This window comes from Babylonia areolata, chromosome 28 (genome assembly GCF_041734735.1).
Source record: "Babylonia areolata isolate BAREFJ2019XMU chromosome 28, ASM4173473v1, whole genome shotgun sequence".
Classification (NCBI taxonomy): Eukaryota; Metazoa; Mollusca; class Gastropoda; order Neogastropoda; family Buccinidae; genus Babylonia; species Babylonia areolata.
The window spans coordinates 15010231-15026857 of NC_134903.1; the positions used below are offsets into that span (position 1 = coordinate 15010231).

The 16627-nt window shown below is 44.7% G+C and overlaps 1 protein-coding gene across 1 annotated transcript; it reads left to right on the forward strand.

The window, feature by feature from the left end:
* Positions 1-1421: 1421 nt before the first annotated feature.
* LOC143301861 (uncharacterized) lies at positions 1422-14764 on the forward strand. The gene is made up of 3 exons (XM_076616276.1): positions 1422-1618; positions 7692-7729; positions 13681-14764. The coding sequence occupies exons 1-3, from the start codon at positions 1528-1530 to the stop codon at positions 14617-14619; spliced, it is 1068 nt and encodes a 355-aa protein (XP_076472391.1). The 5' UTR covers positions 1422-1527; the 3' UTR covers positions 14620-14764.
* Positions 14765-16627: the final 1863 nt, after the last annotated feature.

Here is a 16627-nt window from a genome sequence, read left to right on the forward strand (position 1 = left end):
ACATTCATACATACATACATACATACATACACATTCTCACACGCACACAAACGTACAGACAAGCAAACTGACAAGACAGGCGCTGTCCTGTATACCCAGATTTTCATCCACACATTTTTTTACATCCAGAACAAAAAAACACCAAAAAAACAAAACAAACAAACTGGGAGGTGACTTTGCGGTAATGCAGGGTCTTCTCTGGAGTGTGGCCTCCTGGCCATCAGTCAAACCTAAGATATTGACACTGCTCCCTTTGAACTGCCGGCACTAGGACTGTAAGAAAACAGCTGTCGGTATGTGACACAGTGTGAATATCGGATTTGGGTTGAACGGTGTGACTTACGATCGATACTGCGCGGAAGGGAGGAGAGGGTGGGGGTTAAGTTCTATGAGCCGGGCGTTTTTTGTTTGTTCGTTTTTGTTTTAGTTTTTGTGTTGTTGTTTTTTTTTCTACGCGAAATTTCATCATGATATCATACACGAAACAGTTCCGCAATCAATCGGAGGTGAACTGGAAACAAAAACAAGGAAATTTAACCCCCCCCCCTAACCCCCCTACCACACCCTCCCCCTCCCTCCCCCCTCTCGCCCAGGTGTTTTCGTTCATACCATTTCCTTTCTTATCAGTCCATTAGGCCTCAGTGCGCATGGTCAACAAATCGCACCTTCCGGCGACTGGTTGCATGTCGAGTGTCGATCCTTATTTTACATTCTGCAGACGGAAAACGGAGTGAAAGGAAAAGGCTAAAAAAAAACAACAACCCCCCCCCCCCCAAAACCCCAACCAACCAACCAACCAAACAAACAACAACAAGAACAACAACAACAAAAAAACAAAAAAAAAACAAAAAACAACAACAAAAAAACACCCAAACAAAACACCAACCAGGTATGAATGATATAATTATGTCCACGGTGATTTTGTTTCCGATTGACCTCTGATTCAGTGATTCTGGAACCGACGTTCCTTGGATGATAATATGATGAAATTTCGCGTTCAAAAACAAAAAGAACAACCCCCACTGAGGCCCCCCCATCCCCCACCTCCCCCACCCTTGATTTTATGCTTGGCTGCTTGGATTTTTATTTTTATCGGGCGGCGGGAAGGGGGGGGTGTGGTTGGGGGAGTGTGGGGTGGGGGAGGGAGGGCACGACCGTTAGAAGAGAAGAGAAAACCCCCAACTAAAACAAATGCATGAACAACAACAACAACCAACAACAAACAACAATAACAACAACAAGAAAAAAAAAAAGGGGGGGGATAAAAGCACAAAACATTTATACTCAAACACCGCCCAGCGAAGAGATCGCAGGCCTGAAATTAAACCGTCGAAAAGTCATGTTGAATAACTGAGCAGAAACCAAACCTGCTGCTTTATGACGCGCATGTGCAGTGGCTTAGCGCCTGCGCAGTAGATACTGACAACCTTCCTTGAGGGGTCTAGGTTATTTGTCGCTCTTCCGTACAGATTTAAATAATCTACGAGAAAGTGAAGAAAACAACAACAACAACAACAACAACACAGGATGTGGAGGAAAAGGCGAACTCTCAAACTTGCCATTGTGGTGATTCTGGTTGTGTTTCTGTTGGTAATTCTTCTGCCTTTTGCTGATCCTGGTTGGTAAAAAAATATATTTGTATTTTATTTTATATCCTGTTGACTTGGGTTATGGCAGTTTTACAGTCTGTCGGTCTGTCCGTTTGCTTCTCTCTCATTTTCATATGATGTTTATTTAAACCGCTTATGGCTTGAGTTAACGATAGATTGGTAAGGACTGTATAATTGGAAATATGAACAGACTACCAATGCAGTTGGGATTCATATGCCTGTGATTTTGTTGGCGTTCATGTTTGCTTTATTCAATCAAAATAACCCACGAATAAATGGTGTAAATTAGTGTAATTGTATATGATATGGGTAATTACTCTGTGTGTGAGTGGGTCAGTGAGTGAGTGACTGAGTGGGGGGGAGTTACGTGTTGAGCAAACTGAACACTTGCACACACAAATAAATAGATTAAAAAACAACAACAAAACAACAACGAATTTTAGAAACATGACTCTGTGATGGGCCTCTTGTTTTTGTTGCTGTTTGTTGCTGTTGTTCTTGCTGTTTACTGTCCATGGTTTGTGACGAACACTTGCACACACAAATAAATAGATGAAAACAACAACAAGCTAAGAAACGTATTTTAGAAACGCAGACTCTATTACGTACCTCTTTTTGTTGCTGCTGTTGTTGTTGTCGTTCTCATTGTTTACTGTCCATGGATTGTGTTACTTTTCGAGGCAAGTGACAGGTGTAAGGAAAGTATGTGTCGTGTCGTGTCGTGTCGTATCGTATCGTATCGTGTCGTGTCGTGTCGTGTCGTGTCATTGTATCGTATCGTGTCGTGTCGTGTCGTGTCGTGTCGTGTATCGTATCGTGTCGTATATCGAATCATCGTGTCGTGTCGTGTCGTGTCGTGTCGTGTTATCGTATCGTATCGTAGTATCGTATCGTGTCGTACTATCGTATCGTACTATCGTATCGTTTGTATTATCGTATCGTATCGTGTCGAACTATCGTATCATATCGTGCCGTATCGTATCGTATCGTACCGTTACTCTTTGTCACAACAGCCCGGCGGACAACTACAGGCGTGAAATTCGGGCTGCTCTCCTCGAGGAGAGAGAGCGTCGTTATACCGTCTGCGCACCTCCACCACCCCCCCACCCCCCCCCCCCCACCCCAACCCCCATCTCCTGTCCCCACTTTTATATATATATATATATATATATATATATATATATATATATATATATATATATATATATATCTTTGCGTGGGGTTTTGACTTTTGCCAGGGACAAACAACACCTTTGTTGTCGTGCCGGGACCTTTAACGTGCGAAGGCTAAGTACATGCTGCACACAGGACCTCGGCGTATCCTGGCGGACCATCTGAATGACAAGCACTCATGTTTCTAGCAAGCAAGCAGGGAGGGAGAAAAAAAAACAACAAACAAACTGGCGAGTGTTTGAACTCGGGCCCCGTGGTATTCTCAGATTCTCTCGCTTCCAAATTGGAACAGGCGAATTCACTGATAGGCGAAATGGGCACAGGCGAATCGGGACTGACGCCGGAGACGGAGAAATCCTCAGGGATTGAAAAAACAACAACAGTGAACGAACAGTCACGCGGGGTGTTATCTCTGTTGGCAACGCATATCGACAAGAAACCTTCAGTAAGCCGATTGTACACAGACACGTAAAGTTCAGCACAGGCACAAAAAGGAGGTACTTTGGCGCTCGATATTGCTTCAGAAATGTAACTTGAACTGTTACCACTTCAGCGACGAATAAATTGTGGAGACCAGGGAATGTGGAATGTACTGATTTACTCAGATCTTCCTCATTGTGTGGTCATTTATTTATTTTATTTTATTTTATTTTTGTACGCTTATAGTTGACTTCAAGTTTTTGCGCCTTATACAGATTATTATTATTATTAGTAGTAGTAGTTACTTTTTTTATGTATTTATCTTTTTTTTTCTCAAGGCCTGACTAAGCGCGTTGGGTTACGCTGCTGGTCAGGCATCTGCTTAGCAGATGTGGTGTAGCGTATATGGATTTGTCCGAACGCAGTGACGCCTCCTTGAGCTACTGAAACTGAAACTCATTGTGTGGTCACTGAGCGGTTTTCCACCATCGTGTGTGTGTGTGTGTGTGTGTGTGTGTGTGTGTGTGTGTGTGTTTCATTATTCTTCGTTTCTTTTAATGTCTTTTTGATGTGCGTGTTTTGGAAGGGTCATATAATTATCATCGAATTAGATTAGAAATAGATATACAAATGGACTAGGCCATTTAACATCATGTAGATCGTATTATACACCGGGTTTTAAACAGCCTGAGTCGGTTTTTGTGTGTGTGTGTGTGTGTGTGTGTGTGTGTGTGTGTGTGTGTGTGTTTTACCCGGGTATATTTTGGCCGAAATCTTATGCTGAATTTGTTTCTTTTCAAGTTCAACAATTGCAACGAATGCAGCTTTAGCAATTCCACAGCATGTCATACAAAGGCAGCCAAGGAACAGTATATATATCATTTCCAAATTTGACCCCAATCAATAGCTCGCGCACACACACACACACACACACACACACACACACACACACACACACAGAATAAAACACATTAACATTTGAATAATTATCTACACATAGTCTGTACCAAAGCAAATCTTACATAATAATGTAATTTATAGATACAGCACACACACACACACACACACACACACACACACACACACACACACACATCACTCACACACACACACACACACACACACACACACACACACACACACACACACACACATACACACATATGCTGGGGAGATCGCCGCACACGAGTGTAGTAGGTGTCAAGAGAAACAGATTTATGATACACTGAGATCAACGCCGATGAAGTGGTCAGAGCAAGTCTCAACACGGTCTTGTCTTCCAGTGAGACGTGGTGGGGGGAGGGGCGGGGGGGGGGCCGGGGGTGGGGGGTGGGGGGTGAGCGACGTGGGAGTAATGCCACTGTAACGGTGCAGATGATGGGGTAGCCCCCCCTTCCCACTCTCCCCCCACCCCCCAAAAAAAACAACAACAACAACAACAATACAATACAGTGCAATCCAGTACCATGCACACAGTACAGTTTCAGTTTCAGTTTCAGTAGCTCAAGGAGGCGTCACTGCGTTCGGACAAATCCATATACGCTACACCACATCTGCCAAGCAGATGCCTGACCAGCAGCGTAACCCAACGCGCTTAGTCAGGCCTTGAGAAAAAAAAAGAAGAAAAAAAAGAGATAAGCTTACATAAATAAATAAATAATAATTATGATATAAAAAAATAGTAGTGATGACAATAATTAAAAAAAAAATAATACACAGTACAGTACAAGGCATTACAATGCAGTGCAACTCAACAGAAAACAATGCAGCTCAACACTATACAACACAGTACAACACAGTCTAATACAGTACAACACAGTGCAGTAAAACACAATCCCAATACAACACAGCACAGTATCAGTATCAGTAGCTCAAGGAGGCGTCAGTGCGTTCGGACAAACCATGATAAATTATACGCTGCACCGCCACATCTGCTAAGGCAGATCCCTGACCAGCAGGAATTGCAAGTCAGGCCATAGACACTAGAATTAGTGAGACATTAGTGTCTATGGTCAGGCCTTGAGTGCATGCACTTACGTCTCGTGCGAATGGCTTGACGCTCAGTTTGATTTTCCAGTCAAACTCTCTGGAGAAAGGGCGAGAGCGGGGAACCGAACCCAGGCCCTCAAGAACGCTGTCTTGACATGAGCGTCTTAACCATTCTGCCACCTCCCACCTGTCTCTTCAAAGCCAGGACTCCCCAGTTTGTTTGATCTCGGCTCTCCTCCGCCCTACCTCTCACCCGGCGCCACCATACCCCCCCTCACCCCCTCCCTAGCCCCCACCGAACCCCCCTCCCTCAACCCCCAAGACCTTGGTTGACGTTTCATAACACATTGTAACAGACGCGATATATATATGTATACGATAGTCGTGTCCGACTATGACTATCAGAACAGCGGAGAAGGCAACTGCTGTTCCGACTATTTGGGCTTGAATTTGATTATACTGGAGAGTGTCTTGCCCAAGTTACATCCCCACTCTCTCGGCCAAGAGGGTTTTAGGACAGTCGGCGTTGGGATGGTTCCCAAAGGCCAACTAGCCCCCAAGGCTGCAGCACTAAGAGCCAGTGCAACTTTGCCTCCTAGTTTGAGAGTCATAGTTCGTCACAAAAGACTAAGCTGTAAATGATTTCCCATTGATTGGAGAAACCGTCGATAATACAGCTCTCACTTTGCTGTTAGCCCAAATGTAAACTTATGTCAATCTGTAATATAAGCCGAATGTTGGGCTTGACGCGAGATAAAGACCAAGCAAGTAAAACAAACATTTCAAAGCACTCGGAAATGTCCACAAACCTTTATTTTTTTCCCCTTCATGTGATAGTAATCGAAAAGGAAGTTTCCTGGGGATAGCACGTTCAAGCTTTTGTGCGTCCCCTGTGTGTGTGTGTGTGTGTGTGTGTGTGTGTGTGTGTGTGTGTGTGTGTGCGCGCGCGCGCGCCCCCGCTGAGGAGGAATATGACGGAATATTTCACGTCAGACACATAATCATTCTTATTCAAAGTTGTTAGGTGTGGCTAGAATATTTGACCAGCCAATCGTGTGTGTGTGTGTGTGTGTGTGTGTGTGTGTGTGTGTGTGTGTGTCTGTGTGTGTTTTCATTTTTCTTTATTTCTTTTAACGTCTTTTTGATGTGCGTGTTTTGGAAGGGTCATATAATTAAATTTGACTATAAATAGATATGCAAATGGTCTAGGCCATTTTACATCATCTAGGTCGCATACTACACCGGGATAGCATCCTAAGTCGTTTGTTATCATTTTTATTTTACCCGGGTATATTTTGGCCGAAATCTTATGTTAAATTTGTTTCGTTTCAAGTTCAACAATTGCAATGAATGCAACTTCAGCAATTCCACAGCATGTCATACAAAGGCAGCCAAGGAACAGTATATAGCATTTCCAAATTTGACCCTAATCAATAGCTCGCACACACACACACACACACACACACACACACACACACACACACACACACACACACACACACACACACACACACACACACACACAGAGAATCAAACGCATTAACATTTGAATAATTATCTACACATGATTTGCACCAAAGCAAGTCTTACATAATAATGTAAGTTAGATACAGCACACACACACACACACACACACACACACACACACACACACACACACTGACTGACTGAAACCATTTATTGTCAGATTAACTTTTTGTTGTACTGACATTTTCGCAACCATTTGAATAAATATTAACTAAGCAAAACAAAGAAAATCTAATTTGAGAAGAAAAAACAAACAAAAACAACAACAACAACAAAAACACACACACAAAAACCCACAAAAAACAATGATATGAACATATTTAACAAACTAGTTTACCAAATTTCATTAATATCAATATCTCAAAAAATGTTTTAACGCACACACATACTCACATACGTGTATCCCACACCCACTCCCTACATACATCCACGCATGCACACAGACACCCATTCAAATTCCCCCACCTCACCCCCATACCCCATGTACGCTTGTATAGTCACAATTTGATTTCATTTCCCCGCTCCAAAGACGTGTAAGTGTTCACACCCACATGCATAAGCTCTTTCCCTCTCTCTATCCCACACAACACACAACACACACACACACACAGAATAAAACGCATTAACGTTTGAATAATTATCTACACATAGTCTGTACCAAAGCAAATCTCACATAATAATGTAATTTAGATGCAGATATTTCACGTCAGACACATAATCATTCTTAGTCAAGGTTGTTAGGTGTGGCTAGAATATTTGACCAGCCAACCGTGCCTCAATTTTCATAAGAATGTGTCAGTTTTTTATTTTTTTATTATTTACTTTCATTCCTTGCTCCATGTCCTTCTCCCTCTTTCTTCAAACTTCTTATATTCCTTTCTTATTTCGTTTTTGTTATTCTTTCCATCTTAAAAAAGGAAGAAAGAAAGAAAGAAATGACCATTTTTGTAAATTCTTGTCGCGTGTTTTCAGACAGGGAGAGGGTGACGCATTTCCTACCAGAAAACATGGTAAGTTTGTATGTACATATCTTCAAACACACACACACACACACACACACACACACACACACACACACACACACATCCCACTCCACCCCCCCAAACACACACACACACACACAAATATATGGCTCAAAGTGAAAAGACGTTAAATTAAAGAAAAATGCACAAACCAACCAACCACACTCTCTTCTTCTAATTATCATCATCATCATTATCATCATTATTACTGTTATCATTATTATTGTATTATTATTAATTTTTAATTTAATGCCTCATATCTGTTCTTCTTTTAATAATAATAATAATAATAATGTACATTTATATAGCGCCCTTTCTCTCTAAGAGCTCAGTGCGCTTTACATGAAAGAAAAATATTTCAAGTTACATAAAACATTCATGGCCACTCTTCCTCAAAAAACCCTCCCCCCTCATCCCCCTCTCACACTCTCTCCCTCCAACTCCACATACACCACAGGTTCTTGTATTGACACGAGGAAGTTACAGAGGTAACAACCAGAGGAAGAGCGGAGATTCTTTGCGGGCGTGTAAACACTGATAAGGTCAGAAAGATATGTAGGTCCTGCGGAGTGGAAAGCAGAATAGCAGAGACATGCAACTCTGTATTTAATTCTCGCTATTCTTATTTAATGCCTCAAACTACAAATAATATTCGTTCGTACTCACTGTTCGTCTTATTGAAAGCGGTAGAGGGGGAGGATACATATCTGTTCTCGTTAGCCTCGGTACCTTTTATCATGTTCCCTTCGTGTATAAACAGTCCATCGTTGTTACTTTCGGTTTTCTCAGTCCCACACTGTGAACAAATAGGAGATGCTTGGTAACTGGTAGAGATGCTGGGTAATTGGTGGGTAATTTGTATTTGTTTGTATTTCTTTTTAACACAACAGATTTCTCTGTGTGAAATTCGGGCTGCTCTCCCCAGGGAGAGCGCGTCGCTACACTACAGCGCCACCCTTTTTTTTTTGGTATCTTTTCCTGCGTGCAGTTTTATTTGTTTTTCCTATCGCAGTGGATTTTTCTACAGAATTTTGCCAGGAACAACCCTTTTGTTGCCGTGGGTTCTTTTACGTGCGCTAAGTGCATGTTGCACACGGGACCTCAGTTTATCGTCTCATCCGAAAGACTAGCGTCCAGACCACCACTCAAGGTCTAGTGGAGGGGGAGAAAATATCGGCGGCTAAGCCGTGATTCGAACCAGCGCGCTCAGATTCTGTCACTTCCAAGGCGGACGCGTTACCTCTAGGCCATCATTCCATGTAATTGGTAGATTTATTACTCTTTCTTTGGTCTATTTCTTTTTTTTTCTTCCTTTTTCTTCTTTTCTTTCTTTGGAGGAGGTAGGGGAGGAGGTGGAAGTTTTTAAAGTTTTGAAGTTTTTATGTCAGTGTCAGGAGGGTTTGACAATTACGAGTAAACTAGTTTTGGTAGTATGGTGGATTTTATAATGGCTACTCTGCCTAACGGTGTACATGTTGTTGTTGTTTTTAAGCCATACTTCAGTTTGTTTGTTTTTTTGTTTTTACCCTAGCGAGTTTGTCAGCTACGTAATTTTTCGTTAGGTTTGAAAGGTCGTTCATCATCCAGAGCTTGGTGAGTTCCTGCCCACTGTCTGCCAGGTCATCGATGTCATCTGACAAGGTGTGTGGCGGTTCTTCCCCTTGTGCTGACTGTCCTGGTATGATCTTCAAGTGCGTACCAGGAATATATTATCGAACAGTGTTGGAGATACAAGTCAGGCCTTGTTTTCGCCCTATTGATGCCAGAACTGTTCCGGTTCTTCACAAGAACGTAATCTATCTGGCTGTGATGCCGATTGTTTGGGAAGTGCTATGTCCATCGTCTGGATGCTTAACGCTCTGCAAGAGTATCAGGTAGAACCAAGTCATTATCAATGGTGAATTCTAGCAGGAGTAGTCTACTGTCACTGGTATTCCCATTTCGACAGGGGCTGCAGAAATTACCCCAGTCTTCTTGGGCATCTATACCAACCTTGGCATTGTATTCACATTCCAGTCACCCTAAACGATGAGGATGTCTTTCCTGTCGACCTTGTTGATTCATACCGTTTTAAGCTGGGTGTAGAATTCTTCTTTCTTTTTTGCTTCTTTTGCTTCTTTTGTGATTTTATCCATGTATATAAGAAGCAAACCCCAACCCAGAAGATCTGAATGAGATGCTGTTCGCAGATGACCAAAGCCTGGCACATGAGAAAGAAGAACAACTTCAAGAGCACACAGACAGACTGAACACACAGTGTGAGGAGCTCAACATGAAGATCAGCATCAGCAAAACCGAGACGATGAAGGTCAGCAGAACACCTGGCAACCTAAACATCGACGTCAACGGAATTCCGCTGAAACAAGTCAGCGAGTTCAAGTATCTCGGCAGTATTTTCTCGGAAGATGGACGTCTCAACAGAGAGATTGAGACGAGAGTACAGAAGGCTAACAGCGTCAGCTACCAGCTTGCCCCACTCCTCAAACATCCCAACATCCCCATTGAGACCAAAGCCAAACTCATTACCTCCATCTTCATCCCCACCTTGACCTACCAGTGCCAGACATGGACCCTGACAAAAAGTCTGGAACGCAAAATAACCACTTGCGAGATGCGATGTCTGAGGAGAGCCGTCAACAAGACCAGACGGGACATGATCAGAAACACCAGGATCAGAGAAATGGTGGGAACAACACCTGTCCTCCACCATATCCAAAGGCAAACGATCAGATGGTTTGGACATCTAACACGTATGGCACCTCACCAGATGGCCAGTAAAGCGTACAACAAAAGGATATCAGGATACAAGGCAAGAGGAAGACCAAGGAAGACCTGGATTGACGGTGTGAAAGAAACCCTGAAGACCCACAACATTCCACCCAACGAGGCCTTCCAGCTTGCCAGGGCCCGTCAGCTCTTTCTCCCCTCGACGCCCTAGATGGTACAAGAGGACGGATAAAGTAAAGTAAAGTAAAGTAAGTAAGTAGAATTCTTCTTAGTCATATGTGGGTGCATTAAAATAAGATTATTTGCAAGTCACGATCGTGGCTGAAAACTGGACAGCATTCTCAATACTGCGTTCTTTATGTTCTTGGTGAACAAGAACCCCGCTGATTCCATGCACGTGTTTGAGTCCTCTTAGTCTTCACTACAGTAGGTCAACAGAACGTGCCCTTCTTTTGTTATGTACGTCTCTATTATTTCTTGATAATAATAATAATAATTATTATTATCATCATCATCATCATTTCTTTATAATTGTTGTAGTTGTAGTTATTATCATTATTATTTCTTTTCAATTCTTGTTATTATTATCATTGTTATTATTATTTCTTGATATTTATTATTATTATTATTATTATTATTATCATCATTATTTGCTTCACGATGCAGCATGTCTTGGGCTTGTCAAGTCTGGCGGAGATAATCCTGTTCTCCAGAGCGGGTTTTCCTTCCCGGCGGGTTTGCTCCCCACATCAGTGTGGCAAAGTAGTTTTCACACAGGGTTCAGTGCCATGGTTACCCCCGAAAACGGAGTATGGCTGCGGGATAAAAACCGTCATACACGTAAAAGCCCCACTCGTGTACGTATACGAGTGAACGTGGGAGTTGCAGCCCACGAACGAAAAAGAGGAAGAAGTCCCGTACTTAACAACCCACCACATCCGGCCAGCAGCGGATGAGAATCTCTGATGGTGACTTTACTTGACCAGGCTCCCGTCAGTTACAACTTGGGTCAGTAAAACCTGAAAAGATTTTACCTGAGCGCGAGAACACGACCGGGTGGCAGAAGTCCAAGGTAAACAAACACCTCTCTGGACACGGTCATGTATATAATATAATCGTGACCTTCCACTCATGTTGCGACCAAATCCTCTGGTGCCGTGTCCTGTCCGGCGGACCTTTTATCTTTGTCATGTTTAGATAAGGCGAAAGGGAGAGGGGTGTGTGGTGGGGGGATGGTGGGGAGCTTGGTTGGAATGAAGTGTGTGAGTGTGGAGGGGGGTAGGTGAGGTGGGGTGGGGTGGGGCGGGTGGAGGCGGCTAGGGGGGTTGAGGGAGACTGAGGGGTACGTGTTTGCGTGACAATAGAAAGGAGAAGGTAGAACTGTATGCAATGTACGGCGTGTGTTCGATGTGTGTGTGTGTGTGTGTGGATTTGTATGTGTTTGTGTGTGTGTGTGTTTTGGAGAGAGAGAGAGAGAGAGAGATTAACATTATCAAAATGTAGAAAAAAGGGGAAAAAAAGACAGAACTAAATGACAAGGTCAAAACCATGTTGATATTCATCATCGCTAAAAGTAAAAATTAAACGAAAAAGGTCTTCTTCCTTCAGCAACTGAAAAATAATACATGTCAGATGGGCTGAAAATTTTGTTACAAAAATAAAGGGGACTTCAATTCGTGGTGTCAGCTGTGAAATAATTAATATTTTCAGAAGTATTTACAGCACCAACAATAAATTATTCACAGCGGTTTAAGTGAGATAAGCATCTAGAACAGTTCTATAATTGTTTTTGTTGTAAATAAGTGTATTCTGACGTGTATGTAGTGCATGGGCGCACATATATATGTGTATGTAGGCCTGTTCGTGTATGACTATGAGAGAGAGAGAGAGAGGAGAATGTGTACATATGTACGTGTATGCGCGCGGGTGCTTCCTTGTAGTATGCATGCATACATCCAAAGACGTATGTGATGAATGCATATCTGCTATTCTTTCCTTTGTTTCTCTAAAAAATATTTAAATTTGCCCATGTATGTTCTCACTACAGAAGCTCTAAGTGCTTTACAAATAAGGGGTTTGCACAACAGCTTGCCTACCTGGGTAGAGCCGACTGACGGCTGTCATCCATTTGTATTTCCATTTGTATTTCTTTTTATCACAACAGATTTCTCTGTGTGAAATTCGGGCTGCTCTCCACAGGGAAAGCGCGTCGCTATACTACAGCGCCACCCATTTTTTTGGTATTTTTTTCCTGCGTGCAGTTTGTTTTTCCTATCGAAGTGGATTTTTCTACAGAATTTTGCCAGGAACAACCCTTTTGTTGCCGTGGGTTCTTTTACGTGCGCTAAGTGCATGCTGCACACGGGACCTCGGTTTATCGTCTCATCCGAATGACTAGCGTCCAGACCACCACTCAAGGTCTAGTGGAGGGGGAGAAAATATCGGAGGCTGAGCCGTGATTCGAACCAGCGCGCTCAGATTCTCTCGCTTAGTAGGCGGACGCGTTACCTCTAGGCCATCACTGCACATCAGTTAGGTTTCAGTCACGCACATATGCACACTCATACAGACATGTAACATTTTACGTGTTTGACCTTTTTTGTTTATATACCCCGCCATGTGGGCAGCGCCGATTTTTGGGTGCACGGGTGCATGCTGGGTAAGTTCTTGTTCCCATAACCCACCTGACATGGATCACGGCAGGATCTTTCAATACGCGTATTTGATCTTCCGCGTGCGTATACACACGAAGGGGGTTCAGGCACTAGCGGGTCTGCACATTTCCATTTTTGTATTTTTTTTTATGTTGACCTGGGAGATCGGGAAAAAATCTCCACCCTTTACCCACCAGGCGCCGTTACTGTCGAGATTCGTGGACCCGGAATCCTCAGATTGGAAGTCCAACGCTTTAACCACTCTGCTCTTCTTCTTCTTCTTTCCTCTCTCTCTTTAAACCCATGTTTGTTGTTCTCATTACAGAAAGCAGTACCATACGTCTTCTTCTTCTTCTCTCTCTCTGTCTCTCTCTTTAAACCCATATTTGTTGTTCTCATTACAGAAAGCAGTACCATATGTCATCTTCTTCTCTCTCTGTCTGTCTTTAAACCCATCATGTATTTGTTGTTCTCATTACAGAAAGCAGTACCATATGTCTTCTTCTTCTGCTTCTTCTCTCTCTGTCTTTAAACCCATGTTTGTTCTTCTCATTACAGAAAGCAGTACCACACGACCCAGTGTTGCGCGGGAGGATGGCGCACACAGACGGACCTGTGGATGTTGTCAAGAAAAGGTTCGAGCATCGCAGAGCTCTGTTGGACAGGGCATGCCGCCTGTACAGGGACTCCTCGCTGTTCAAACCCAGAGTGACGACGAAGGAAGACCTCACCACCTTACCCCTCTACCCACCCATCATGAACGTCACCATACGTTACTGCGGCATCGCTAAATCCGCCTCCACCACCTGGGAAGGCTTCTTCGCCGCCATTAAAAACCACATGAAGTCACGTGACATCAATCCGTCTGAAGACCGAAATCAAGCGGAGGACGAAGTGTATTTCACCTTCGTCAGGGAACCCTACGCTCGTCTTTGGTCGGCCTACGTGGACAAACTGCTGACCCCCAACGTGCTGTTCTGGAGGAGCACGGGCCGCTACATCGTCGGCAAGTTCCGGAAGAACCCTTCCGAGAAGAGCCGAAGGTGTGGCCACGACGTGACCTTCCCAGAGTTCATCCGCTATGTCATCGACGCGCAGAGGACGGGGCCGGCACCGGGACGGCCACTTCATCCCCACCCACGACCAGTGCAGCATGTGCCACCTCCCGTACCGATACATCGGTCACCTAGAGACCCTGGGCGAGGACATGCCTTACGTCACCAGGGTCATCCAGTCCCCCATCGTCTACAACCGGTCCTACGACACCGACACCATCCAGCAGAACGCCAGGATGGTCTTCATCAAAAGCCGCAGAGAGCTCGTGCAGCTCTGCATGGACCTGGGCGAGGCCAGCCGCCGCCTGTGGAGGAAGTACCAGATCCGCGGACTGATCAGCAAACGAGAGTCCTTCCCCTTCACGGACCAGGGCGGGCAGAAGGCGGTGAACGTGACGCTGGAAAGCTTCCTCCAGGCTGCCCTCGCGGCCCAGCGACGTAGCGAGAAGGACCCTGCGGGCCGGAAGGCTCAGAGGACGGAGTCGCTCAGAGAGGCCTTCGCTGAGGTGTCTGTGGAGGACAGGCTGCAGCTTCAGCAGACGTTGTTCCTGGACTTTGAAATGTTCGGCTTCAAGCCCTACCCCGAGGAGGTCTTTCCCCGGCAGCCGTACGTGAGGGACAAAGGGTTCAGTTATTTGAGCATTCACTGAATGTGGAGTGGAGTGATGGCCTAGAGGTAACGAGTCCGCCTAGGAAGCGAGAGAATCTGAGCGCAGTCGCCAGTATTTTCTCCCCCTCCACTAGACCTTGGGTGGTGGTCTGGACGCTAGTCATTCGGATGAGACGATAAACCGAGGTAGGTCCCACGTGCAGCATGCATAATAGCGCACGTGAAAGAACCCACGGCAATAAAAGGGTTGTCCCCAGGAAACATTTTGTAGAAAAATCCACTTGGATAGGAAAACAAATGAAATTGCAGGCAGAAAAGACGGGCGCAATAGCCGAGTGGTCAAAGCGTTGGACTGTCAATCTGAGGGTCCCGGGTTTGAATCACGGTGACGGCGCCTGGTGGATAAAGGGTGGAGATTTTTACGATCTCCCAGGTCAACATATGTGCAGACCTGCTAGTGCCTGAACCCCCTTCGTGTGTATATGCAAGCAGAAGATCAAATACGCACGTTAAAGATCCTGTAATCCATGTCAGCGTTCGGTGTGTTATGGAAACAAGAACATACCCAGCATGCACACCCCCGAAAACGGAGTATGGCTGCCTACATGGCGGGGTAAAAACAGTCAGAGACGTAAAAGCCCACTCGTGTGCATACGAGTGAACGCAGAAGAAGAAGAAGAAGCAGGCAGAAAAAAAAATACACAAAAAAGGGTGGCACTGTCAGTGTAACCACGCACTCTCCTTGGGGCGAACAGCCCGAATTTCACAGAGAAATATGTTGTGACAGAAAGAGTAATACAAATACAAATGAGTTTTTTGAAAATATAATTATTATTATTATTATTATTTACTGCTGATTCAGGGTGGATCAGTGATGTACGTGAGCGACTAAGAGTTCTGTTCTTTGAGCATTGACCGAATGAGTTTTTTTTTTTCTCCTGCTGATTCTGAGTGACTGAGTGTGAATGAAATGGGTTTTTTTTTTCCCTTCTTGCTACAAGAAAAACATACATTATTGAAAACAATTACAAGAACAAGAAACATTGGGGGGGGGGGGGGGTAAGAGAATGATGCTGTGTAGCGAATCAGTTTGGTGAATCTCTCTCTCTCTCTCAGTAATGTCACCCCCCACCCCCACCCCACGAACCCCCCTTCCCGCTCCCACGTTGACAAGGCCTGATCAGCGTGTTGTGTGTGTGTGTGTGTGTGTGTGTGTGTGTGTGTGTGTGTGTGTGTGTGATGTCACCCCCCCACCCGTACTCCACGAATCCCCCCTCTCCCTCACCTCCCATGTTGACAAGGCCTGCATGATCAGTGTGCTGTGTGTGTGTGTGTATGTGTGTGTGTATGCGCGTGTGTGTGTGTGTGTGTGTGTGTGTGTGTGTGTGTGTGTGTGTGTGTGTGTGTGTGTGTGTGTGTGTGTGTGTATGTGTGTGTGTGTGTGTGTGTGTGTGTGTATGCGCGTGTGTGTGTGTGTATGCGTGTGTGTGTGTGTGTGTGTGTGTGTGTGTGATGTCACCCCCCACCCCTACTCCACGAATCCCCCCCCTCCCTCACCTCCAGTGTTGACAAGGCCTGCATGATCAGCGTGCTGTGTGTGTGTGTGTGTGTGTGTGTGTGTGTGATGTCACCCCCATCCTCACCCCCCCCCCACGAACCCCCCCCCCCCTCCCTCACCTCCCATTCTGACAAGGCCTACATGAGAGATCAGCGTGTTGGGTTTTTTTTGCTGAAGGCAGTCATCTGCTTCCCCCTTTTCTTTTCTTTTCTTTCCAACAGCAGATATGGATCAGTGAGTGCGCTCTGACACCCCCTTGAAACTGAAACTGAAACTGCCCCA

Bases quoted from the DNA above. Each gene is read 5' to 3' on its own strand.
- LOC143301861 (XM_076616276.1), top strand. From the start codon at position 1,528: ATGTGGAGGAAAAGGCGAACTCTCAAACTTGCCATTGTGGTGATTCTG. The intron at 1,619-7,691 runs GTTGGTAAAAAA...GCGTGTTTTCAG, and splicing joins TCTGCCTTTTGCTGATCCTG to ACAGGGAGAGGGTGACGCAT. The intron at 7,730-13,680 runs GTAAGTTTGTAT...TTCTCATTACAG, and splicing joins ATTTCCTACCAGAAAACATG to AAAGCAGTACCACACGACCC.